At 53.2% G+C, this 27146-nt stretch overlaps 1 protein-coding gene across 1 annotated transcript in view; it reads left to right on the top strand.

The window, feature by feature from the left end:
• Positions 1-27146, top strand: part of PAK2 (p21 (RAC1) activated kinase 2) — a 78722-nt gene that overhangs the window by 23044 nt on the left and 28532 nt on the right. The window contains exon 3 of the mRNA XM_029060764.2: positions 25352-25452. Coding sequence (XP_028916597.1) covers positions 25352-25452 — 101 coding nt within the window. The remainder of the gene's footprint in view (positions 1-25351; positions 25453-27146) is intronic.

A 27146-nucleotide genomic window follows, 5' to 3' on the forward strand; every position in this document is an offset into this window, starting at 1 on the left:
TGAATTCCTAGGCTTAGCGTCTCTTCGCTGCTCCTGCACGCTACCTTATACTTTGAATTTCCGTGACGTTTAAGGGCTCACGACGCGTCCCTGTACTAAGCGCCGGGTTAGATACGAGTGAGGTTGGACGGATTCCCCACGTGCGATACAGTCTAAGTAGGAGGGAGAACGGGTATCGTGCCCCCGTTTTACAGTTGAGGAGACTGAGGCCCGGGGAAGTGAAGTTTCTTGCCCACGGTCGTGCAGCAGGCAAGTGGCAGAACCGTGCCTAGGCGGGTAAGGGGCAGACGGTTTGGAAAGTCGTGCCGTCGTCAGCGGTAATGGAAGGCATTAGCCCAAGAATCCGCAGAAGACACAAGCGCTAGATTAAGACTTTGGGTGTGTTTGTACCCTTGACTGGCAGCAGTCAGCTGTCAATCAGTCGTCTGCAAAAATGATATTTTTTTATTTCGGCATCCTGTAATAATAATGTTGGTATTTGTTGAGCGCTTAGTATGTGCCGAGCACTGTTCTGAGCACTGGGGTAGATACAGGGTCATCAGGTCGTCCCACGTGAGGCTCACAGTTAATCCCCATTTTACAGATGAGGGAACCGAGGCGCAGAGAAGTGAAGCGACTTGCCCACAGTCAGCTGACCAGTGGCGGATCTGGGATACGAACCCATGACCTCTGAGTCCCAAGCCCGGGCTCTTTCCACTGAGCCACGCTGCTTCTCTAAATGGAGATGATTCTGTACCCCATGGGGGTTTGAATATGATATTCAGAAAGTGGGGTTTTGTCCAAGGGCCCTGCGCTTTACCCCGGAAAAGTGCGAAGTCCCAGCAGGTCAGGGCTACTTGAGCAGCCCGGTGATTCAGAAGGCAGCAGAACTCAAGAGTGCACCGGTTCTGGAATCGGCAGTTCGTGGCTTAGTGGAAAGAGCCCGGGCTTGGGAGTCAGAGGTCGTGGGTTCTAATCCCGGCTCCGCCACTGGTCGGCTGCGTGACCTTGGGCAAGTCGCTTCACTCCTCTGTGCCTCAGTGACCTCATCTGTAAAAGGGGGATTAGGACTGTGAGCCCCACGTGGGACAACCTGATCACCTTGCATCTCCCCCAGCGCTTAGAACGGTGCTTGGCGCGTAGTAAGCGCTTAACAAATACCGACATTATTATTATGATTAGTGCAGAGTCAGAAGCAGGGGGCGGACTGTAGATTCCGTAGGCCCTCGTAGGCTTTTCATTGTTCCCTTATCTCATTTTTTCTGGCTTATTTTGCGGGCTTTTCGTTACGGATGGTCATTTAGAAAAAAAAATTTATGGCAGAAGCGTGTTTGGGAAGACTGATTTTACAAGAGGGGAGAGAGGGTGAATTTGTGGTGCCTCTGACGTAAGAGTCAGGATGCGAGCAGATCTTTAAACACAGTTATTTAAAGGCCAAGGGAAAACGACAGAAGCGGTGAGGTCGGAGGAGGGGGCCGGAAATGGGATGGAAAATAGAGACGGGTCAAGATTTGGGAGAGGACCTTCACTGAATTGTATTGATAGCTCGGATGAGGCATGTAATCTTAAAAATTTTGGTATTAAGCGCTTCCTATGCGCCAGGCGCCGAACTCAGCGCCGGGGTAGATACAAGCGAATGGGGTTGGACACAGTCCCCGTCCCCCATGAGGCTCACTCTCAGTCCCCATTTGACAGATGTGGGAACTGAGGCCCAGAGAAGTGAAGTGACTTGCCCAAGGCCCCACAGCAGGCAAGCGGTGGAGTCGGGATAAGAACCCAGGTCCTTCTGACTTTCAAGCCTGTGCTCCATCCACCGGGCCATGCTGCTTCGCCTTCCCAGGCACGTGAGAGCTTAGCCACCTGGCCGTGTCGTTTTCAGGACGTGGGTTTTTTTTGATCTCTGCCCGTCAGCGGGAAGAGAGTCGGTCGTATTTATCGAGCACTTACTGTGTGCAGAGTACTGTACTAAGCGCTTGGGAAAGTACAATATGACAGACATGTTCCCTACCCTCACATCCCCTCTGAGAAGCAGCGTGGCTTAGTGGCAAGAGCCCGGGCTTGGGTGTGAGAGGTCGTGGGTTCTAATCCCGGCCCCGCCACTTATCAGCCGTGTGACTTGGGGCAAGTCACTTCACTGCTCTGGGCCTCAGTTCCCTCATCTGTAAAATGGGGGTGAAGACCGTGAGCCCCAGGTGGGACAGTCTGATTGCCCGGCACTTAGAATAGCGCTTTGCACATTCATTCGTTCAAGAGTATTTATTGAGCGCTTACTCTGTGCAGAGCACTGTACCAAGCGCTTGGAATGGACAATTCGGATGGTAAGCACTTAACAAATACCATTCTTATTGCCCACAGTGAGTTTGCCGTCTAGATTGACATGCAGGTAATCACCACCTGCTCACCAAGCCAAACGGGACGCAGTTTTGGGTGCCGATCTTACCCCTCCATTGACTGCCCTGCGTTCCATCTTTACTCTGGGGCACTTGGGGGCTTCTTTTCCTCCTGCCCAACCCGAAGTTGGTCTGGTAATGGTCACCGCTGAAATTTATTGAGCACTTAGAGCGCGTAAAGAACTGTACGCTTGGAAAAACTGTCGTCTTATGCCGTCGAGTCCTCTCCGCCCCGTAGCGACGCCAACACTTGGGAAAATACTATAAAGTAGACGCCATCCCTTCCCTCGAGGAACTTAGAATTGCTATTACCAACTCTGTTGTATTCGCCCAAGAGCTTAGTACAGTGCTCACATGGAGGGAGCGCTCGGTAAATACCAGCCTAAGCTTGTGGTGAGTGGGGAACGTGTCTACCAACTCGATAATAATAATAATAATAATAATGTTGGTATCTGTTAAGCGCTTACTATGTGCAGAGCACTGTTCTAAGCGCTGGGGTAGACACAAGGGAATCAGGTTGTCCCACGTGGGGCTCACAGTCTTAATCCCCATTTTCCAGATGAGGTAACTGAGGCACAGAGAAGTGAAGTGACTTGCCCACAGTCACACAGCAGACAAGCGACAGAGCCGGGATTCAAACCCATGACCTCTGACTCCAAAGCCCGTGCACTTTCCACTGAGCCTCGCTACTTCTCTCGAGTATATTGTACTCACCCGTGCGCTTAGTACAGTGCTCAGCCCTTGGTAAGCATGCAGTACAGTTACATCACCATGATTCTGTTTAGTTGCCATTGTTTTTATGAGACGTTCTTCCCCTCGACTCTATTTATTGCCATCGTTCTCGTCTGCCCGTCTCCCCCGATTAGACCGTAAGCCCGTCAAAGGGCAGGGACCGTCTCCATCTGTTGCCGACTTGTCCCTTCCAAGCGCTTAGTGCAGTGCTCTGCACATAGTAAGCACTCAATAAATACTATTGAATGAATGAATACAGTTGGTGGATTGAGTGATTGATTAGAAGCGAGCAGGAGAAACAGACGTATGATGCGTGGGGGAACCAAGTCTTATGACGGTATGGACTCATTCATTTATTCATTCAATAGTATCTATTGAGCGCTTACTATGTGCAGAGCACTGTACTAAGCGCTTGGAATGTACAATTCGACGACAGATAGAGACCGTCCCTGCCCGATGACGGACTCTCAGTCTAATCGGGGGAGACAGATGGGAGAGCAAAACGGAACGAAACAAAATCAAGACAGTGTTATCACGATAAATAAACTCAAATGCAGAGGTGAGGCAGCCAGGAGGGAAAATACGGTGGGGAGATGAACGATGAGTCGGGGAGGGCTCCCTGGAGACGATATATGGTCGGTAGTTTCGAAGTAGCGTGGTCTTGTGGATGGAGCCCGGGGCCTGGGAGTCAGAAGGGTCCTGGGTTCTCATCCTGGTCCCGTCCTTGTCTGCTGGGTGACCTCGGCCAAGTCGCGTCACTTCTCCGTCCCTCAGTTATCCCATCTGTAGAATGGGGATTAAGACCGTGAGCCTTCTGTGGGACAGGGACTGAGTCTGACCTGCTTAACTCGTAGCTTCCCCAACGCTTAGTACGGTGCCAGGCACACAGTGAGCGCTTAACAGCTTGGCTCAGTGTGAAGAGCCCGGGCTTGGGGGTCAGAGGTCATGGGTTCGAATCCCCGCTCTGCCGCTTGCCAGCTGTGCGACTTGGGGCAAGTCACTTAACTTCTCTGTGCCTCAGTTACCTCATCTGTAAAATGGGGATTAAAACTGTGAGTCCCACGTGGGACAACCTGATTACCTTGTATCCCCCCTGTGCTTAAAACAGGGCTTTGCACATAGTAAGCGCTTAACAAATACCACCATTATTATTATTATTTTTAAAAAAGGGTTGGGGAGAGCGGTAGCCTGCCAGATATAATAGTATTGGTATTTGTTAAGCGCTATGTGCAGAGCACTATTCTAAGCGCTGGGATAGATACAGGGTAATCAGCTTGTCCCACATGAGGCTCACAGTTAATCCCCATTTTACAGATGAGGTCACTGAGGCACAGAGAAGTGAAGCGACTCGCCCACAGTCACACACCTGACGAGTGGCAGAGCCGGGATTCGAACTCATGACCTCTGACTCCCAGGCCCAGGCCCTTCCCGGCGGCGGGGAGGGCACGAGCGAGGGGTCGGTAGCGAGAGAGAGGAGCAAGAAAGAGGCACGGCGAGTCGGAGGGCAGCTGGGATGAGTAGCGGGGAGGGAACTGACTGAGGGCCTCGAATCCGACGGAGCGGAGTTTCGGCAGAGTCGGATGGGCAGCCGTCGGAGGTTTCGAATGTACGCGGGAAAGTCGCGGGGAGGAACGAGTTTGGGCGGCAAGACGAGTTCAGCTCAGGGCACTGCCTGAAATAACCGACGAATTGCCGAACGAGTTAATAATACTGATAATTACGGCACTTAGGTGCTTACTGTTTGCCGAGCACTTTACTAAGCGTGGAAGTAGATGCACGATTTTCAGGTTGGACGGAGTCCCCCCGCCCATCAATCCGTCTGTCTTACTGAGCGCTTACCGTAGGCAGAGAACCGCACTGAGCACGTGGGAGAGCCCAACGGAACCGAGTCGTTGGACATTCATTCATTCATTCATTCAATAGTATTTATTGAGCGCTTACTATGTGCAGAGCACCGGACTGAGCGCTTGGAGTGGACAAGTCGGCAACAGATAGAGACGGTCCCTGCCCTTCGACGGGTTTACGGTCTAATCGGGGGAGACGGGCGGACGAGAACGATGGCGATGAATAGAATCGAGGGGATGAACAGCTCGTGAAAACAATGGCAAATAAATAGAATCAAGGTGATGTACATCTCATTAACAAAATAAATAGGGTGATGAAAATAGATACGGTCGAGCGGACGGGTACGGTGCCGAGGGGACGGGAAGGGGGAGGGGGAGGAGCAGAGGGAGAAGGGGGGAAAAGAGGGTGTGGAGAGGTGAAGGGGGGGCGGTAGAGGGAGTAGAGGGAGAAGGGGAGCTCAGTCTGGGAAGGCCTCTCGGAGGAGGTGAGTTTGGACATGTTCCCCGCCACGGTCTAGAGGGATCGCTGTCCCCCATGGGCCTCTCGGTCCAAGCTGGAGGGAGTAGGATTTAATCCCCATTTGGCAGATGAGGAGACCGAGGGCCCCAGAAGTGACGGGACTGGCCCAAGGTGACACGGCAGACAAGCGGCGGAGCCGGGATTAGAGACCAGGTCCTCTGACTCCCCGGCTCGAGTGCGTTCCGCCAACGGGAAGCGCTCAAGAAATAGAGAAGCCGCGTGGCTCAGTGGAAAGAGCCCGGGCTTGGGAGTCGCAGGTCATGGGTTCGAATCCCAGCTCCGCCGCTTGTCAACTGTGTGACTGTGGACAAGTCACTTCACTTCTCTGGGCCTCAGTTCCCTCCTCTGTAAAATGGGGATGAAGACTGTGAGCCTCACGTGGGACGACCTGATTACCCCGTATCTACCCCAGCGCTTAGAACGGTGCTTCACAAATACCGACGTTATTATTATTTATTACCACTGAGTTAGTGAGTGGTTCTGGATTTTCTGGGGCCTGGAGGGTGAAGAGGAAGGACTATTCTTTGACTTTCCCCTCATCAGCCTTGTGGTTAACTTGCATTACCTCAGCATTCATCTTAATTGGGAGACCAGGGTTGGTCAATAACAGATTTTTAGTGCGTCACTGTATTGGTGCCTTGGCAGATGTTATAGTTACCCAGACTTTGAGCCCCATCTACCTCATCTGCTTTTTTCGTTTTTTTAATGTGGTATTTGTCGAAGTGCGTATTATGTGCTAGGCCCCGAACTAAGCGCTCTGGTAGATACAGGCTCATCCATGTCCCATGTGGGGCTCACAGTCTGGATCCCCATTTGAGAGATGAGGTAACTGAGTCTCCGAGAATAATAATAATACTAATGTTCGTATTTGTTAAGCGCTTACTATGTGCCGAGCACCGTTCTAAGCGCTGGGGTAGATACAGGGTAATCAGGTTGTCCCCTGTGGGGCTCACAGTTAATCCCCATTTTACAGATGAGGGAACCGAGGCCCAGAGAAGTGAAGTGACTCGCCCACAGTCACACAGCTGACAAGCGGCCCAGCCGGGATTAGAACCTGGGTCCTCTGGACTCCAGGCCCGGGCTCTTCCCATTAGGCCATCTGGTTGTTCTTCTCTTAGAGAAGCAGCGTGGCTCAGTGGAAGGAGCACGGGTTTAGGAGTCAGAGGTCATGGGTTCTAATCCCGGCTCCGCCACCTGTCAGCTGTGTGACTGTGGGCGAGTCACTTCACTTCTCGGTGCCTCGGTGACCTCGTCTGGAAAATGGGGATGAAGACTGTGAGCCTCACGTGGGACGACCTGATCACCCTGTGTCGGAGAAGCAGCGTGGCTCAGTGGAAAGAGCACGGGCTTTGGAGTCGGAGGCCATGGGTTCGAATCCCGGCTCTGCCACTTGTCAGCTGTGTGACTGTGGCCTAGTCACTTAACTTCTCTGTGCCTCAGTTCCCTGATCTGTTAAATGGGGATGAAGACCGTGAGCCCCGCGTGGGACAACCTGATTCCCCCGTGTCTACCCCAGCGCTTAGAACAGTGCTCTGCACATAGTAAGCGCTTAACAAATACCAACATTATTATTATCATTACCCCGGCGCATAGTAAGCGCTTACAAATACCAACATTATTATTATTATTATTGTTCTCCGGCCCTCCACGTCCCCGAGCTAGCTTAGCCCCGGACAGGGTGGGAAGGCTTCTCAGAGAAGCTCGGTTTCCTGATCCTGCGTCCGTTGGCCAAAATGGAGATGAAGCACGCTGTTGGCGGTCTTCCCTCTGGCTTTGTCCGAGGATTCCTTGGTCAGGAGTGGGGAAGTGTGGGTGGGTGGATTTGTAGAAGAAAGAGAAAGCCCTCTCTGGCCCCGGGCCTAGGGTTGTTAGGCATCCGAAGAGAAGCGAGCAGGGTGAGTCCCCTCTCTGTTATTTCCTGGGCACCCAGACCACGCATGCCCACACATGCCGTGCCAGTGCGGGGAGGGAACGCTTTAGGTGTAGCTCTCCGTTGCTTTAGGCAGCTGCAGAAACCACAGGCCTGGCACCGAGTAAGCCCCGAACAGATAAGAGCCCGGGCTTGGGAGTCAGGGGTCATGGGTTCGAATCCCAGCTCTGCCACTTGTCAGCTGGGTGACCGCGGGCGAGTCACTTCCCTTCTCTGGGCCTCAGTTCCCTCATCGGTCAAATGGGGATTAACTGTGAGCCCCACGTGGGACGGACCTGATAGCTCTGTATCTACCCCAGCGCTTAGAACAGTGCTCGGCACAAAGTAAGCACTTAACAAATACCAACGTTATTATATTGCTTTACTAGGATCGGTGGGGTATTTTCTGTTGGCACAGAAAAGTAGCTGAAATTTGGGGAAGAAAAAGCTGGCTCATTCACTGATTTATCTCTTGGTTAAGCCTCCTGAAAGGGGGAGATGATAATAATGTTGGTATTTGTTAAGCGCTGGGGTAGATACAGGGTCATCAGTTTGTCCCACGTGAAGCTCACAGTCTTCATCCCCATTTTACAGATGAGGTAACTGAGGCACAGAAAAGTGACTTACCCGCAGTCCCACAGCTGACAAGCTGCGGAGCTGGGATTCGAACCCATGACCTCTGACTCCCAAGCCCTTGCTCTTTCCACTGAAGCAGCGTGATTCAGTTTCCTCATCTATAAAATGGGGATTAAGACGGTGAGCCCCACATGGGACTGTAATAATAATGATGGCATTTGTTAAGCGCCTACTATGTGCCAAGCACTGGGAAGGGGCACAAGGTAATCAGGTTGTCCCGCACGGGGCTCACGGTCTTAATCCCCATTTTACAGATCAGGTAACTCAGGCACGGACACAGCTGACAGGTGGCCGAGCCAGAATTAGAACCCATGACCTCTGACTTCCAAGCCCGGGCTCTTTCCACTGAGCCACGCTGCCTCTCACTCCCGATGTGCTTGTATCCACCCCAGCGCTTAGTACAGTGCCTGGCACATAGTAAGTGCTTAACAGATGCCACAATGATGTGTATGTGTATATAGATGGTTTTTCATTTATTTATAATTTTTATAAAATATGTGTATAGTTTTTTATTATCTAGATATAGTTTTTTTATTTATTTCAGTTCGTAAATTCGGCTCCAGCCTGTCAAAAGCTAGGGGATGTAGGCTGAATCCTTACTGTTTGCCAAGTGTAAATCCTGTGGCCCTTTTATAGAAATAACTTGGAATACTAAGGCACGAGCAGCTATGCCCCCGCGACGGAGTTCCTGACTCGCCTCTACGAGGCAGACGTCGGAATTCCAGGCATAATTTGAAAATTATTTTTTCTCCCAAGTAAACAGTGTGCACATTCCTGGCAGGAGTCTCCTCGATTAAGGACTAGCAACTCGAGGTATTTGCGATTCCCCGGCTCTTCTGAAATATCCGAAAAGCTTTGGCTCCGTTTCGGTCAGCCCGGCTTATGGCGACATCGGGCCAGGAAAAGGCCCCGTGGGTGTCGCGGAGCCGTCCGGGGATCCCCCGAGACTCAGGATCCCTCCTGGCTCCGGGGAACGACGCGCCGGCCGACTTCGGCTTTGGGAGGAACCTTCCGAGAGCCCTAAGGAAGCTCGGTTTGATCCGAGAGGTCGTCGTCTCTTCCCCCAGCCGGTTGCCCCGCCCTGGGATTCCTGAGACTCCACTTAACTTCCCCGAGGTTGTTTTCAGTCACCGTTTCGATGAGATGGCGAGGTCACGGAGTCACGGTCCGAGGACCCTCGGGCCTGCCTTTCGACCTTCGCCACGCCCTCCCGGGTCCTCGGCCCGTCTGGCCCGTTCGCTGGGAATCGGAGAGCCGGCGCTAAGCCCCGGACCGCCGGTTACCCGGTTGGAATCCTGGGACGGGCCCCTTAAATCGTTGGGATTGTTTTTCCCATCTGGGTTGGCATCGGTCCCGAGGTTTCTTCCCGAGCTGCCTGCCTCGCCGTAGAGGATCGGACGGTTACTCTCCCCCGCCTTCAAAGCCGTACTGAGATCCCGTCTCCTCCGAGGGGCCTTCCCTGACTGAGCCCCCCTTCTCCCTCTCCCTTCTTCATCACCCTGACTCGCTCTCTCCGTTCCTCCCCCCTCCCAGCCCCACAACATTTACGTATTTATCTGTAATTTATTTACATCAATGTCTATCTCCCCCGCCTAGACCGTGAGCTAGTTGCGGGCGGGGAACGTGTCCGTTGATTGCCGTGTTGTACCCTCCCAAGCACTTAGCACAGTGCTCTGCACACAGTAAGTGCTCAGTAAATACAGCTGAGTGAATGACCAGTAGTTTTCGAATTTTAATGTACTCGGGTTTTCAGTTTCTGCCAAAGCAGAGCAGTTTGGAGCTATTGGCAGTATCCAGATGTGTGATGGAGTTTGGTGAGAACCTCCTTCTCGCCACATCTGATGGCCTCTGCTCCACCCGAATCCTCCCAGCCCTCTCGGCCGCCTTGGACACCGTAGACCATCCCACCCCCTCCTCCTTGAAACGTCATCCAACCTTCGCCTCACCCTCTCATCTCTTGGTTCTCCTCTTAGATCTCCGACTTCTCGTCTCAGTCTCTTCTGCTGGCTCCCCCTCCGCCTCCCACCCTCTGACAGTAGTGGGTCCCTCAAGATCGAGTTCTGGGTCCCCCTCTATCTTCCCTCCAAACACCACTGCCTTGGAGAACTCATTCGCTCCCGTGGCTTCAGTTCCCGTCTCTACTTGGACGATTCCCAAATCTACATCTCCAGCCGGGATTTCTCTCCTTCCCTGCCATTTCACACTTCCTTCTGCCTTCAAAACTTATCTCCTTGGATGTCCCACCGACAGCTCCAATACTTGTGAAACCGAGCACCTCATCTTCCCACCCAAACCCCGTCTTCCCTCTCTGTCCCACCGCTGTAGACAACACCACATCTCATAAGCCAGTAACCTTGGTGCTGTCCTTTAATATCGGTATTTGTTAAGCGCTTACTCTGTGCAGAGCACTGTTCTAAGCGCTGGGGGAGACACCGGGTAATCAGGGCGTCCCACGTGAGGCTCACAGTTAATCCCCGTTTTACAGATGAGACAACGGAGGCACAGAGAAGCGAAGTGACTCGCCCACAGCCACACAGCTGACAAGGGGCAGAGCCGGGAGTCGAACCCACGACCTCTGACTCCGGAGCCCGGGCTCTTTCCACTGAGCCATGCTGCTTCCCTTGACTCCTTGACTCCCCTCTCTCATTTCACCCACGTATTCAATCTGTCACCAAATCCTGTCAGTTCTGCCTTCACAACATTGCTAAAATCTACCCTTTCCTCTCCATCCAAACTGCTGCCGTGCTGATCCAAGCACTTACAATAATAATAATAATTTCACTACTCATTAAGTTCCTACTCTGTGCCAGACACCGTACTAAGTGCTGGGATGAACACAAGCAAACCCGGTTGGACACAGTCCCTATCCCATGGTCATTCATTCATTCAGTCGTATTTATTGAGCGCTGACTGCATGCAGAGCACTGTACTGAGTGCTGGGAAAGTACAATTCAGCAACAGATCGGGACAGTCCCTACCCAACAACGAGCTCACAGTCCAGAAAGGGGAAGACGACATCTAAAGAAGTAACCGGGCATCGGTAGCTTCAATATAAATAAATAGAATTATAGATATGGACACATCCTTAATAAGATAGTGATGAATATGTGCACATATGCACAAGTGCCGTGGGGCTTGGGGTAGAGCAGAGGGAGGGAGTCGGGGCGATGGGGTGGGGAGGAGGAGCGGAGGAAAAAGGAGGGCTCAGTCTGGGAAGGCCTCCTGGAGGAGGGGAGCTCTCGGGAGGGCTTGGAAGGGGGGAAACGTGCAAGTTCGGTGGATGTGAGGAGGGAGGGCATTGCGGGCCGGAGGTGGGATGCGGGCCGGGGGTCGACGGCGGGACAGGCGAGACCTAGGCAGAGCGAGAAGGTGTGTGAAGGTGTGTGAGACTGTGGGGCTCACAGTCTCCATCCCCATTTTCCAGATGAGGGAACCGAGTCCCAGAGAAGTGAAGTGACTTAAGGTCACACAGCAGACCAGCGGCGGGGCTGGGATTAGAACCCCTGACCTCCTGGCTCCCAGGACTCTATCCCCTAAGCCACGCTGCTTCCTATCCCCCCGTGACTTCTGCACCTGCCTCCTCACTGACCTCCCAGCCTCCTGCCTTTCCCCACTCGGATCCATTCTTCGCTCTGCCGCACGAATCGCTTATCGACAGAAGCATTCGGTTCATCTCTCCCTACTCCTCGGGAACCTCCAGTGGCTTGCCCGTCCCCCTCGGCAGCGAACGGAAAGTCCTTACTGTTAAGACATCTGATTTTTGCCCCTCCCCTAACTCCAGAGCACTTGTGTACACATCTTTAAATTAGATATTCTAAATTATGTATTCACATATTAATGTTGGTATTTGTTAAGCGCTTACTATGGGCAGAGCACCGTTCTAAGCGCTGGGGGAGATGCAGGGTCCTCAGGTTGACCCACGTGAGGCTCACAGTCTTCATCCCCATTTTACAGATGAGGGAACTGAGGCACGGAGAAGTGAAGTGACTGGCCCACAGTCACCCAGCTGACGAGTGGCAGAGCCGGGATTCGAACCCATGACCTCTGACTCCCAAGCCCGGGCTCTTTCCACTGAGCCACGCCGCTTCTCTATTAATGTCATGTTAACGTCTGCCTCCCGCGCCCCTACACCGTAAGCTCGATATGGGTAGGGAACTTGGCAGCTAATTCTGTTGTATCGTACTCTCCCAAGCGCTCAGTACAGTGCTCCGCACCTTGTAAGCGCTCAGATACGGTGGGTTCTGTCTTTTCTTCCACCTATTCACTCGTAGTATCTACTGAGCCCCTACCGTGGGTGCAGAGCACTGTTCCAAGCACTGTGAGAAGCAGGGTTCATGGGTTCGAATCCCGGCTCGGCCACTAGTCAGCTGTGACTTCGGGCGAGTCACTTCACTTCTCGGTGCCTCAGTTCCCTCATCTGTAAAATGAGAATTAAGATCGTGAGCCCCATGTGCAGAGCACTATGTGCGGAGCACCGTTCTAAGTGCTTGGGGGAGGTACGGGGTCACCAGGTCGTCCCACGTGAGGCTTACAGTCTTAATCGCCGTTTTATAGATGAGGTAACTGAGGCACGGAGAAGTGAAGTGACTTGCCCACGGTCACACAGCTGTGACGCGATTCGAATCCGTGACCTCTGACTCCCAAACCCGTGCTCTTTCCGCCGAGCCACGCTGCTTCCCTCCGAAGCGCTTAGTACAGTGCTGTGCACCCAGTAAGCGCTCAATAAATATGAGTGAATGAATAATTATGGTATTTGTTAAGCATTTACTTTGCGGCAAGCACTGTCCAAAGCGCTGGGGTAGATACAGGGTAATCAGGTTGTCCCACGTGGGGCTCACAGTTTTTACAGATGAGTTAAGTGAGGCCCAGAGACGTTAAGTGACTCGCCCAAGGTCACGCAGCAGACAGGTGGCGGAGGCGGGATTAGAACCCACGTCCTCTGACTCCCGAGCCCGGGCTCTTCCCATTAAGCCGAGCTGTTGCGTGCCGGGCAGCGTACTAAGAGCAGGGGTGGATGCAAGCTAACGAAGTTGGGCACGGTCCGTGTCCCACGAGGAGCTCGCGGTCTTAATCCCCGTTTTCCAGACGAGGTAAATGAGGCCGCGAGAAGCGAAGCGACTGGCCCACGGTCACAGAGCGGACGACGGCGGAGCCGGAACTGGAACCCGGGTCCTCCCGCCTCTCCCTGTACCCTTTGCAGTAGTAGGAGGTTGTAGTTAATGTATAATTAGAGAAGCAGCGTGGCTCAGTGGAAAGAGCACGGGTTTTGGAGTCAGCGGTCATGGGTTCGAATGCCGGCTCTGCCGCTTGTCAGCTGGGCAAGTCACTTCACTTCTCTGGGCCTCGGTTACCTCGTCTGTCAAATGGGGATGAAGACTGTGAGCCCCACGTGGGACGACCCGATTCCCCCGTGTCTACCCCAGCGCTTGGAACGGCGCTCGGCACCTAGTAGGCGCTTACCCGATACCGACGTTATTATTATTATAATTAAGGAAGACCCAGCAGCAATGGATTGAGCCATTAAGCCGCAGAGTCGGTTCGCCCGGGCAGACACCGCTCAAGATGAGTGGAAAGATGAATCGTGGAGGCGAGAGGCCTTAGTCTGGTCCTTCTTTACCGACCGTCTCAGCTCAGGGAGCTTGAACTTTGATCTCTTAGGTGGAGGGCAGGGGCCAGGAAGAGTCGGGGAAAACCCATTCATTCATTCAATAGTATTTATTGAGCGCTCACTATGTGCACAGCACTGTACCAAGCGCTCGGGGTGTACAAATCGGCAACAGATAGAGACGGTCCCTGCCCTTTGACGGGCTCACGGTCGAATCGGGGGAGACGGACGGACGAGAACGATGGCGATAAATAGAATCGAGGGGATGAACAGCTCATTAAAACAGTAACCCGGAGGGGTGGCCGCTAGCCTGCCTGTCTGCCTTTACTTACCTCCCCCGAGACAGGGCAGCCTGGCCCAGTGGTTAGAGCCCGGGCCTGGGAGTCAGAAGGCCCTGGGTTCTCATCCTCAATCCGGCGCCTGTCTGCGGCGTGACCTCGGGCAAGTCGTTTCACTTCCCTGGGCCTCAGTTCCCTCGCCTGTAAAATGGGGATTGAGACTGTCGGCCCCACGGGGGGCCGAGCCCGATCTGCCTCTCTCCACCCCATTGCTTAGGACAGCGCCGGTCACGTAGAAAGTGCTTAACACATAGAGAAGCGGCGTGGCTCAGCGGAAAGAGGCCGGGCTTGGGAGTCGGAGGTCGTGGGTTCTAATCCCGGCTCCGCCACCTGGCAGCTGTGTGACTTTGGGCAAGTCACGTCACTTCTCCGGGCCTCAGTTACCTCATCTGTAAAATGGGGATGAATGATGATAATAATGTTGGTATTTGTTAAGCGCTCACTATGTGCAGAGCACTGTTCTAAGCGCTGGGGGAGATACGGGGTCATCAGGTTGTCCCACATGAGGCCCACAGTCTTCATCCCCGTTTTACAGATGAGGTAACTGAGGCACGGAGAAGTGAAGTGACCTGCCCACAGTCACACTGCTGATAAGCGGCAGAGCCGGGAGTCGAACCCATGACCTCTGACTCCCCAGCCCGGGCTCTTTCCACTGAGCCGCGCTGCTTCTCTGTGAGCCCCATGAGGGACAGCCTGATCACCTTGTATCCCCCCCAGCGCTTAGAACAGCGCTTTGCACATAGTAAGCGCTTAACAAATACCAACGTTATCATTAAATACCACAATTATGATGATGATGATTAGCGGCCACCCTGGTAGCCTGCCCCAGAGGGGTCAGTTGGCCCACCGGTCCACCTCGGTGCCAGGAGCTGGAGGACCGGCCTCAGCGGCCCAGCCAAGAAGCCCGTCGAGCCAGAGCCTCCTCCACCTGCCCGTCGGTCGAGCAGTCGATCGATCGTATCTATCGGGCGCTCGGCGGGTGCAGAGCACTGTACTGAGCGCTTGGGAGCGTGTAGCAGAACAGCAGAACAGTATAACAGATCCGTTCCCCCCCACGACGGGGTTACCGTCTAGAGCTTTCTGTGTCCGGAGAGAACTGTATCAAGCGCCTGGGGGAGCGCCACAGAGTTGATATGTATCGATGTCTGAGTCCCCCCGCCCCAGACGGCGGGCTCGTTGTGGGCAGGGCCAGTCTGTTCTCGTCACCGGCACCGTTTATTCTCGCGTGGTACCTTCCCGAGCGCTTAGAACAGTGCTCTGCCCCCAGGAAGCGCTCAGTAAATAGGACTGAGTGAATGAAAGAACGACAGGCGAGACCCCCAGCCCACGGAGGACCTCCAGCGTCCACAGGGAGACGTTGGAGGCAGCGGTCGGCCCGGCTCCCTCGCGCCGGCTGTGGGGCTGACCCGGGTCTGGTTTCCTCTTCCCGTAGTCGGTTTTCCTTCCTCCCTGCCCCCCGCCGGCCGCTCCCATCCCCGTGCACCGCTGAAGGGGGCCCCTTCCTCCTCCGCCGCGGTGACCCGGTGGGCTCCGGGGGGGCGGCAGCCCGGGCCCGATCTCCAGCCCGCGCCGCCCGTTCCGGGGGCGCCCGCCGACTAATCCGGAAGCTCCCCGGGGGAGGGGATGCCATCCGCCGTCCCCGCCGTGCCGTCCCCCCCCTTCCGCCCGTGACACGCGGGACCGGTTTTTTCTCTTCCTCCCCCACCCGCTCGTCCACACCCCCCGCCGCGAACCGAGCCATCCCCTTACCAACGTACATGTCCTTCGTGTGTGGCATTAGTAGGTTCAGCTGGATTTCAGCCCTCCGCCAGTCCAGAATGCTCACTGCACACTTTTCCCCACCTAGAACCCCCTACTTCATTCATTCATTCAATAGTCTTTATTGAGCGCTTACTATGCGCGGAGCACTGGACTAAGCGCTTGGAACGGACAGATCGGTAACGGACGGAGACGGTCCCTGCCCTTTGACGGGCTCACGGTCTAATCGGGGGAGCCGGACAGACGAGAACAATGGCGATAAATAGAATCGAGGGGAAGAACATCTCATTAAAATAATAGCAGATAGATAGAATCGAGGTGATGTGCATCTCATTAACAAAATAAATAGAGTAATGAAGATATGTACGGTACTGAAGCCCCAGGGGGAGAGTACAGTCGTTGAAGACAGGATCCCCGCTCTCCAAATGACCATTTTGTAGGCACTGAGATCGACTGCAGGTCGGAGGGAGCGGGAGAGTGTCAAGATGAGTACTCGAATGCTTAGGTGAAATTCATCCCCTCAGCCGTATTTAGCATTTGATTGGATACCTGATATTCACCCCACCCTTCTGCAAATCTACAAATTATATATTATGAAGTATGTATATTGCTGTCTCCCCCCCCCCCACCCCCCCCCGTCTAAACTGTGAGTTCGTTGTGGGTAATAATAATAAAAATGATGCTGGTATTTGTTAAGCGCTCACTATGTGCAAAGCGCTGTTCTAAGCGCTGGGGAGGATACAAGGTGATCAGGTTGTCCCCTGTGGAGCTCACAGTCTTAATCCCCATTTTGCAGATGGGGTAACTGAGGCCCAGAGAAGTGAAGTGACTTGCCCAAAGTCACACAGCTGAGAAGTGGCGGAGGCGGGACTTGAACCCATGACCTCTGACTCCCAAGCCCCGGCTCTTTCCACTGAGCCACGCTGCTTCTCTAAGAAACACCTTCTCTAAGGTGTTCCTCTAAGTCTTCTCTAAGGATAAGGAACACGTCTACCAATTCTGTGGTACTCTCCCAAGCGCTTAATACAGTGCTCTGCACATAGTAAGAGCTCAATAAGTGGTCATTGATTGATTGATTTGGATCGGTTGATCACCCCGGAAGAGCAGAGAGCTTAAAAGGAGGGAGAAACTAGCTTTTCCAAGGAATCAGAGTTGGAGGAAAAAATGGCAATATTTTAAATGGGGTCCTGGGCCCTTGCTCCTAAAATATACCTTGTATCTATGACAGTGCTTACAACGGTGCTTGGCACCTAGTAAGCGCTTAACAAATACCATTATTATTATTATTGTTGAGCGCTTATTGTGCGCAGAGCTCTGTACTAAGCTTTTGGAAAGTACCATTAGGCAACAAATAGAGATAATCCCTAGGCAACAACGGGCTCCCAGTCTAGAAGGCGGGAGACGGACAACGAAACAGAGTAGAGGAGCGTCAACAGCATCAATATAAATAAATAGAATTATAGGCCTCATTAATAAAATAAATAGAATAGTAAATATGTACATATAGACACAAGTGCCGTGGGGCAAGGAGGGGATAGAGCGGAGGGAGGGATTAGGGGCGACGGGGAGGAGGAGCAGAGGAAAAGGGGGGCTCAGTCTGGGAAATGCCGAAGGGGAGGATCGGGGAAGGCTTCCTGGAGGAGATGAGTTGTTTTTTAAGTAGGGCTCCGAAGATGGGAAGAGCCAGCGGTCTGTCGGACGTGAAGGGGGAGGGAGCTCCGGGCCAGAGACGATCGGGATGCGGAGAGGAAGCGCGGTGGGCGAGGAGCGAGGATGAGTGGGGCGAGTGCCCTCAGACCGGCAGCCCCGAGCTTGTGCTTGACGTGGAGAGGGCTCGGCCACCGTCGGGAGGGGCAACCGAGCCCGCTGGCTCGCGGCTTCTCGCTGCGGGGACCCGGTGACGAGGCGAGCGCTCCGCGGAGCCAGCCCCGAAAGCTCACGGGCCTACAACCCCTTGCCGCCTTTTGGCGGTCCGTTGTTGGGCGGGGATTATCTCTATCCAGTAATAATGATAATGTTGGTATTTGTTAAGCGCTTACTGTGTGCAGAGCACCGTTCCAAGCGCTGGGGTAGACACAAGGGAATCAGGTCGTCCCACGTGGGGCTCACGGTCTTAATCCCCATTTTACAGATGAGGTAACCGAGGCACAGAGAAGTAAAGCGACTCGCCCACAGTCACACAGCCGACAAGTGGCAGAGCGGGGATTCAGACTCATGATCCCTGACTCCAAAGCCCGGGCTCTTTCCACTGAGCCACGCTGCTTCTGTCTGTTACCGAATGGTACTTTCCAAGCACTTGGTACAGTGCCCTGCACGCGGTAAGCGCTCGATAAAAACGATTGAGTAAATGACTATTTATGGAGCACTTACCGTGTGCAGAGCACTGTACTAAGTGCTCGGGGGAGCACAGGACCACAATCAACGGTCACATTCTCTGCCCTCAACGAGCTTAGAGTCTAGAGGACTGTGATTTTCCTGCTGCGGTCGCTGGGAGCAAAACGTCTCCGGGTGCTCTGGGTTGGGCAACTTCCACCCTGGTCTCCTGGGCAGGGATAGTACGTTCCCAGCGCTCGGTACGGTGCCCTGCTCACCGCCAGCGCTCAGTAAATGCGATTGAGCCCCGCCCCCCCCCCCCCCCCCGCCTTTCTCCCGCCGCAGAGAGGCGTCCGGTGGCGGTCAGCCGGTCGTCTTTCGCGAGCGCTTCCTGTGTGCGGAGCACTGAACCGAGCGCCCGGGAAAGTGCGGTACGGCGGGCTCGGCGGCCCCGGGGAGAGAACGGTGCGACCCAGTTGGTAGGCTCGATTCCCGCCCACGACAGATAAAAGTCGGAAGGGAACCGAGGCCCGGGGAAGTTGAAGCGGCCGGCCCCCGGTCACCCCAGAGGAAGAGCCGGGATTAGAACCCGAGTCCCCGTGCCTCACAGAGCCCCCGCTCTTTCCGCTAGTCCACGCCGCTGCGTTCTGGGCGGGACCGGCTCGATTTCGGCTCTCCTTTCTGAACGGATAAGGCCAACGGCACGTCCCCGGTCTAAAACGGGAAACAGAAGGTCCCCGCGCGCTCGAGCTGTGGGGTGGGCATCGCCTGCCGTGTCGGCCGGCGTCTGTGTTCCAGTGGCCTAGTTAAATGGGCCCAACTCTACCTGCTGCGGCTGCCAACGCTTGAGTCGTCAGCCCCACCTCTTGGCCCGGGCCTCGATGTAAAATGCCTCGAGGGTTTCTCATCCCTCCGAGGGAGCGGCGGTTCTTCGAATCCGCCCCCCCCCCGCGGACTGATGAGACGGTCTTTCTTGACGGGAGAAGTCTGTCGAGCGCCTTAATTTCCTCCTCTCGGTCCCCCGGCGGCATTTTAGAACAGACCCCCCCCCCCCCGGGATCTGCCGTGCCGGGACGCGTGGGCTCCGAGATAACCGTCGAAGAGCAAAATGTGGGCCTGCAAAATGCCCGCGTGGCTTCGGAAGCGGCGAGAAAGTCCCTCGGACAACGAAGCCGGCGTCGCGTCCGCTTCAAAACGTCCCCGAGTCCGTCTGGTCCTTGGCTTCCAGGCCCGCGCGGCGGTGTTATTAAAGACATCCTGTTTATGTAGCAATAGCGTTCCAGGGCATTGTTCACTTTGGGGCACACTATAGAGATTTATAAATCTGTTTCCACTCTGCACATTATCCTGGCCCGCAGCTAGTTTTGGCAATCAGAAAGTCGTCAGATGATCCCAGAACACAGTCTCGTTTAGTTTTTTTGTGCTCCCCCCCCCCCCCACTCCATTTAGTTTGGAATAGTTGATTTTTGCACTGTCCTCGATTCCATCCTCAATCAATCGCCGAGCCCTTTGCTGTCAGTGGAAAGAGGCCGGGCTTGGGAGTCAGAGGTCGTGGGTTTGAATCCCGGCTCCGCCTCTTGTCAGCTGTGTGACTGTGGGCAAGTCACTTCACTTCTCTGCGCCTCAGTTCCCTCATCTGGAAAATGGGGATTGACTGTGAGCCTCACGTGGGACGACCTGATTACCCTGGATCTACCCCAGTGCTTAGAACAGTGCTCTGCACATAGTAAGTGCTTAACAAATACCAACATTATTGTTATTATTATTACTGAGTGCTTGGGTTTGCATGTAGTAAGCGCTTACCAGATACCAACATTATTATTATTACAAATACCATTATTATCATTATTATTACGGAGTGCTTGGGTTTGCACGTAGTAAGCGCTTACCAGATACCACCATTATTATTATTACAAATACCATTATTATTATTATTATTATTATTACTGAGTCCTTGGGTTTGCACATAGTAAGCGCTTAACAAATGCCATCTTTATTATTACAAGATAACAGACACATTCCCTGCCCACAGAGCGCTTACAGTCTCAACCCATCTCCTTTTATTATTTAGTTTTCCACTCCCTCACTGTTTCCGACTACTACTACTAATTGTGGTATTTGTATTTACTCCGTGCCAGACTCTGTCCTAAACACTGGGGTAGCGAGGCTCAGTGGAAAGAGCCCGGGCTTGGGAGTCAGAGGTCATGGGTTCAAATCCCGGCTCTGCCACTTGTCAGGTGTGACTGTGGGCAAGTCACTTCGCTTCAGCGTGCCTCAGTGGAAAGAGCCCGGGCCTGGGAGTCAGAGGTCGTGGGTTCTAATCCCGACTCCACCACTTGACTACTGTGTGACCTTGGGCAAGTCACTCAACTTCTCTGTGCCTCTGTCACCTCGTCTGTAAAAATGGGGATTAAAAAAAAAAAGTGAGCCCCACGTGGGACAATCTGAGTACCCTGTATCTACCCCAGCGCTTAGAACAGTGCTCGGCACATAGTAAGCGCTCAACTAATGCCATAGAGAAGCAGCGTGGCTAGAGAAAGCAGCGTGGCCCAGTAGAAGGAGCCCGGGCTTGGGAGTCAGAGATCATGGGTTCTAATCCCGGCTCCGCCACTTGTCAGCTGTGTGACTGTGGGCAAGCCACTTCACTTCTCTGGGCCTCAGTTCCCTCATCTGTAAAATGGGGATTAAAAACCGTGAGCCCCACCTGGGACGACCTGATGACCTTGTATCCCCCCAGCGCTTAGAACGGTGCTTTGCACATAGTGAGCGCTTAACAGATACCACCATTATTATTGTTATAATTATTATTGTTAACTTCTCTGTGCCTCAGTTACCTCATCTGTAAAATAGGGATGAAGACTGTGAGCCTCACGTGGGACAACCAGATTACCCTGTATCTACCCCAGCGCTTAGAACAGCGCTTACAAGTACCAACATTATTATTATTATACGAGATCATCAGGTCCCACGTGGGGCGTACAGCCTAAGTAGGAGGGAGAATCCCCACTTTGGCACTTACGGTCTGAGCGGGCGGGGAGAACCCCCAATTTGCCCACGAGGGAACCGAGGCCCAGAGAAGTTAAGCGACCTGCCCGAAAGTCACCCAGCGGGGAAAGGGCGGAGTCGGGATGAGAACCCGGGTCCTGGGACTCCGAGGCCCGCGCTCTTTCCACCGGGCCACGCCGCCTCTCTCCATCCACCCGTTCTGCAGAACCCCTTCCATTTGCCAAGACTTTGGTTAACGGAAGCGAGCGGTGGGTTCAGCGACGGTGTAGCCGCCGGCTCGGGTCACAGGAGGGCGAGGAGCCGGGCAAGCCAGGTGGCTTTTTTCTCTCTCGTCCTTTTTTTTCCTGCCCTGCCCCCCGGGACCGGCCCGGAAGGGAGGTTGCGGGAGTTGTGGCTCGGGTAACGTGGCCGGGCCCGTTCTTCACCCTCTCAGCACGTGCGGCCCCATTCCTCGACTCCTTCCCCCCTCCGCCTCCCCGACGGGGCTCCGTAGCCTAGCTAAGTATTCAGTCGTATTTACTGAGCGCTTACTCTGTGCAGTAATAAGGGCTAAGCGCTTAGTACAGCGCTCTGCACTCAGTAAGCACTCAGTAAATACGATTGAAAGTCGAATGCTCCGAGAAGCGGCAGGGTGGCCAGAGCACGGGCCTGGGAGTCAGAAGGTCATGGGTTCCAACCCCGGCTCCACCGCTGATCTGCCGTGCGACCTTGGACAAGCAGCGTGGCTCGGTGGAAAGAGCCCGGGCTTGGGAGTCAGAGGTCATGGGTTCGAATGCCGACTCCGCCACTTGTCTGCTGTGTGACCTTGGGCAAGTCATTTAACTTTTTTGGGCCTCATCTGTAAAACGGGGATGAAGACTGTGAGCCCCACCTGGGACAACCTGATCACCTTGTATCCCCCCAGCGCTTAGACCAGTGCTTCACAAATTGTACATCGCCTCGATTCTATTTAGTCGCCATTGTTTTTACGAGATGTTCTTCCCCTCGACTCTATTCATTGCCCTTGTTCTCGTCTGTCCGTCTCCCCCGATCAGACTGTAAGCCCGTCGAACGGCAGGGACCGTCTCTATCTGTTGCCGCCTTGTTCATCCCAAGCGCTTAGTACAGTGCTCTGCACATAGTAAGCGCTCAATAAATACCATTGAATGAGTATCTACCGCAGCGCTTTAAACAGGGCTCGGCACAGAGTAAGCGCTTAACAAATACCAACATTATTATTATTATTAGAACCCACGACCTCTGACTCCCAAGCCCGGGCTCTTTCCACTGAGCCACGCTGCTTCTCTACCCAGCGCTTAGTACGGTGCCCGGCAGATAGCGAGGGCTTAGCGAATACCGTCGTAATCGTTACGGAAACCACAGTGACAGTTTTAAGGTGCATAAAAAGGAAAGCCGCAGGGGCCGGAAGGCCGGGAGGGAGGAAGCTCACTCATTCATTCACTAGTATTTATTGAGCGCTTACTATGTGCAGAGCACTGTACTAAGCGCTTGGAATGAACGAGTCGGCAGCAGATAGAGACGGTCCCTGCCGTTGGACGGGCTCACGGTCTGATCGGGGGAGACGGACAGACGAGAACGATGGCGATAAATAGAGTCGAGGGGAAGGATATCTCGTGAAAACGATGGCGACTAAATAGAATCAAGGCGATGTGATAGGAAGCGGGCGGGCGGGCGTCACCTGACTCTGCGGCCCAAAGCCCACCTCCTGCGGCCCGCCAACTTTCAGCCGGGCCAGATTTCACCCTGCCCGGCCGAGACGGGAGAGCGACGAGGCGGGAGCCACGGCTCCAGGGGAGCGGCCTGACTACGGGGGGGAAGGACGAAGCCGTCCCTGCTTCCCGTCCCCCGTCATTCATTCAGTAGTATTTACTGAGCGCTTACTATGTGCAGAGCACTGGACTAAGCGCTTGGAATGTGCAAATCGGTAACAGATAGAGACGGTCCCTGCCCTCTGACGGACTTACGGTCTAATCGGGGGAGACGGGCAGACGAGAACAATGGCAGTAAATAGAATCGAGGGGAAGGACATCTCATTAAAACAATAGCTAATAAATAAAATCAAGGCGATGGACATCTCATGATGCGGAGCGGGGCTGGGGGAGCAGGCGGCGGTCAGTGAGGGGGTCACGGAGCAGACCGTCTCGTCCCGCTCCCCTGGAGGAGCGAGGGTTTCGTGATGCGCGTCACCTTGATTCTATTATTTTGTTAATGAGCCGTACCTCACCTTGATTCTGTTTATTTGCTATTGTTTCAATGAGATGTTCTTCCCCTCGATTCTATTTATTGCTATCGTTCTCGTCTGTCCGTCTCCCCCGATTGGGCCGTAAGCCCGTCAAAGGGCGGGGACTGTCTCTGTTATCGATTTGTACATCCCAAGCGCTTAGTCCAGTGCTCTGCACATAGGAAGCGCTCAATAAATACTATTGAATGAATGAATGATGCTCAGCCACCGACCAGCCCCACAGCCCGGAGCAATGAAAGATCTCTGAAGCGACGCGAAGCAGCGTGGCCTAGTCGGTCGGTCGTGTTTATCGAGTGTTTACCGTGCGTAGAGCCCGGTACCAAGCGCTTGGGAGAGGATAATAGAGGCAACAGACACATTCCCCGCCCACAACGAGTTTACAGTCTAGGTTCTATTTCCGCTCTACCACTTGTCTGCTGTGTGACTTCCTTTTTTTTTTTTTTTTTAAATGGCATTTCACTTCTTACTCTTTGCCAGGCACTGTACTCTTCATCCCCATTTTACAGACGAGGTAAATGAGGCCCAGCGAGGTGAAATGACTTGCCCAGGGTCACACAGCGGACGTGTGGCGGGGCCGGGATTGGAATCTAGGTCCTTCTGACTCCCGGACCCTCGCTCTATCCATTAAACCACGCTCTCAACATTCCCTGCCCATAACGGGCTTACAGTCTCCAGGCTCTTCTCCCACTCCCATTATTCACCCCTCCCTCAGCCCCACAGCGCTCGTGTCGTGGGAAGCATTTCATGTCGTGGCAAGCAGTGAGGCTCAGTGGAAAGAGCATGGGCTTGGGAGGCAGAGGTCATGGGTTCGAATCCCGGCCCTGCCACTTGTCGGCTGGGTGACCGTGTGCCTCAGGTACCTCATCTGTAAAATGGGGATTAAGACTGTGAGCCTGTCACGTGGGACAATCTGATTACCCTGTATCTACTCCAGCGCTTAGAACAGTGATCTGCACATACCAACATCATTATTATTATCTCCAAATCCATAATTTGTTTATTTCAATGTCCGTCATTTATATCAGTGTGCTGAATTGTACTTTCCAAGCGCTTAGTACAGTGCTCTTCACACCGCACTCAATAAATACGATCGAATGAATAAGTGCCGGGGGTAGATGTAAGCTAATCAGGTTGGATACGGTCCCTGTCCCACATGCGGCTCGTAGTCGTAATCCCCGTTTTACAGATGAGGTCACTGAGGCACGGACAAGTGACTTCCCCAAGGTTTTACAGCAGACAAGTGGTGGAGCTGAGATTAGAACTCAGCTCCTTCTGACTCCCACGCCTGTGCTCTATCCTCTAGGCCAGGCTGCTTCTCTTGGGCGAGTCAGTTCACTTCTCGCTGCCTCAGTTACCTCATTTGTAAAATGGGGGTTAAGATTGTGGATGCCGTGTTCGTTCGGTCATATTTATCGAACGCTTACAATGTGCAGAGCACTGTACTAAGCGCTTGGGAGAGTACAATACAACAGTAAATAGACACATTCCCTGCCCACAACGAGCTTACAGTATAGAGCAGGGGAGACAGACATCATATTGATTATCTTCTATCTACCCCAGCGCTTAGTACAGTACCTGGTACGTAGTGAGTCCTTAACAGATGCCATAAAAATAAAAAGTCAACTAGCTGCTGCCCATGGACTCCTGAATCTTTTTTTTCCCCCCACATATAGAAGGAATCAACTAATTTCATCATTTCAAAATCATTTAGGATTTCAGCTACGTAGTATAAATTTGTCTGTCTCACCAAATTTGGCCCAGGGGACCCTCCAGTACCGCAAACTATGAGTCTTAAATGCTGATCTCTTGTTGGAATTGATAAATTGGTGCCAGAAAAATTCAACACCGATGTTTTGAAAATTAGTTACTGCGGGTCGCCTTTACTGTGCTGGGGCTCATACTTGGCCTTTGTCTGGATCGTACGGTTTCTGTGATAGTTTTTCTTTCTTTTCTTTTTTTTTTTTCCTCTCCCTCCCTTTCCCCACCCCGCACCTCACCCCCAGTTGCCCAGGTTGGCTGAACTAGTAGCTGTGCTGGGTAATTGAGATTTTTACCCTGTTTCCAAATGTCGTCTTTTAGGAAATAAGAAAAAGGAGAAGGAGCGGCCAGAAATCTCTCCCCCGTCGGATTTTGAGCACACCATCCACGTGGGCTTTGATGCCGTTACCGGAGAATTCACTGTATGTATTCTTAGGCGGGATCTTCAGCTGATAGTTGATGAAAATGATTGACTTGTGAGGCGGGAAGGGCCTCCCTATTTCCTATTTTGCCCCGTCTTATTTCGCTGGCCTCGTGGTACCCTGGACTGTGGGCGGATTCAGGAGCTCCCCGTACCTTGGAGCTGCTCCGGCTCTCCCGGTTCTTGGAGGCCGGGAGCCAACTCTCGGTCTCATCCCAGGGACTGCCAAGGGATGAATTCCTCTCATTCATTCAGTTGTATTTATTGAGCGCTTACTGTGTGCAGAGCACTGTACTAAGCGTTTGGGGAAGTACAGTACAGCACTAAAGACAGACAATCCCTGCGCACAACGAGCTCACAGTCTAGAAGGAGACAGACATCAATACGAGTAAACAGACATCAATTTAAATAAATATATTTATTGATATATATTTATTGAGAAGCAGCATGGCTTAGTGACAAGAGCCCGGGCCTGGGAATCAGAGGTCAGGGTTCGAATCCCGGCTCTGCCGCCTGGCAGCTGGGCGACTTTGGGCAAGTCACTTAACTGCTCTGTGCCTCAGTTATCTGTAAAATGGGCATGAAGATTCTGAGCCCCACATGGGACAACCTGATTACCTTGTATCAACCCCAGCGCTTCGAACAGTGCTTTGCACACAGTAAGTGCTTAACAGATGCCCTAATTTATTATTATTATTATTATAGATAAAATTGCAGAGCTATCCGTAAGCGCTGTGGGGCAGGGAGGGGGAGAAGACCAAAGGGAGCGAGTCAGGGTGCCTAAAGGCCGGAGTGGGTCCCCTTGGAGAAAGTTAGGTGGGCCGTCCCTAACGGCGAGGGTCCGTGCCCGGGACCGCACTTCCCTCATCTCCCAGTTCTCTGGTTGCTCCTGTGTCGGAGGCCCGGGCCTGGCCGGAATGTCGTTTGGGCATCTCTTAGCGTCGCGGTCATAGCCCCGATCTAAACTTCACCGAAATCCAGGATCGCACGGTGGCCAACCTGGGTTCTGGGCACCGTCGCCCAGTTCTCCATCTTAGGGAGACTGCTCCTGGGGGGGACCCCGCAAGTTTTAGGCAGAAGGTTATGTGTTGTCGTAGTCCTGGAAGCAAGCTGATGCCAGGAGGTGAGATGGAGCAAAATGCCATTTCTCTTTTTAGACTAGAGTTCAAGCTCGGTCTATTTCCTTGGATAGGGTCTATGCATTCCAAATGTTTTGTTTTTTAATCACTTGGAGTTGGTTCCTAAAACCATCTTCTCTTTTCCAAATTCTGGGAATGATTTTAAGAGTAGCCTCATATATGGATTTAATAATAGGTCTTTGAAATAATCCATAGATGGAAAGAAAGGATGTTCTCTCGCCAACCTGGGCAAAATAGAATTTCAGAGCATCCGGTGATGTCCTTTCAGTCAGTCAATCCTTCGTGTTTATCGAGCTCTCAATATGATCAGAGACGTGTACTAAGCGCTTGGGAGAATACGACGCAACGGAGTTGGTAGCGCTTAGAACAGTGCTCGGCACATAATAAGCGCTTAAATACCGTAATTAGTATTATTATTATTAGACACGCCCTCCGATTTCTGGGATCCAGCGTACGTTGAGAAGGTACTTAACTTGGGGTATGATTATAGACCTAATTTCCTGTGGTGCCGTGGGCCGGCATCTGTCTCCCTAACTCGGTTTTATGTCGCCTCGGT

Source organism: Ornithorhynchus anatinus, chromosome 1, assembly GCF_004115215.2.
Source record: "Ornithorhynchus anatinus isolate Pmale09 chromosome 1, mOrnAna1.pri.v4, whole genome shotgun sequence".
Taxonomy (NCBI): Eukaryota; Metazoa; Chordata; class Mammalia; order Monotremata; family Ornithorhynchidae; genus Ornithorhynchus; species Ornithorhynchus anatinus.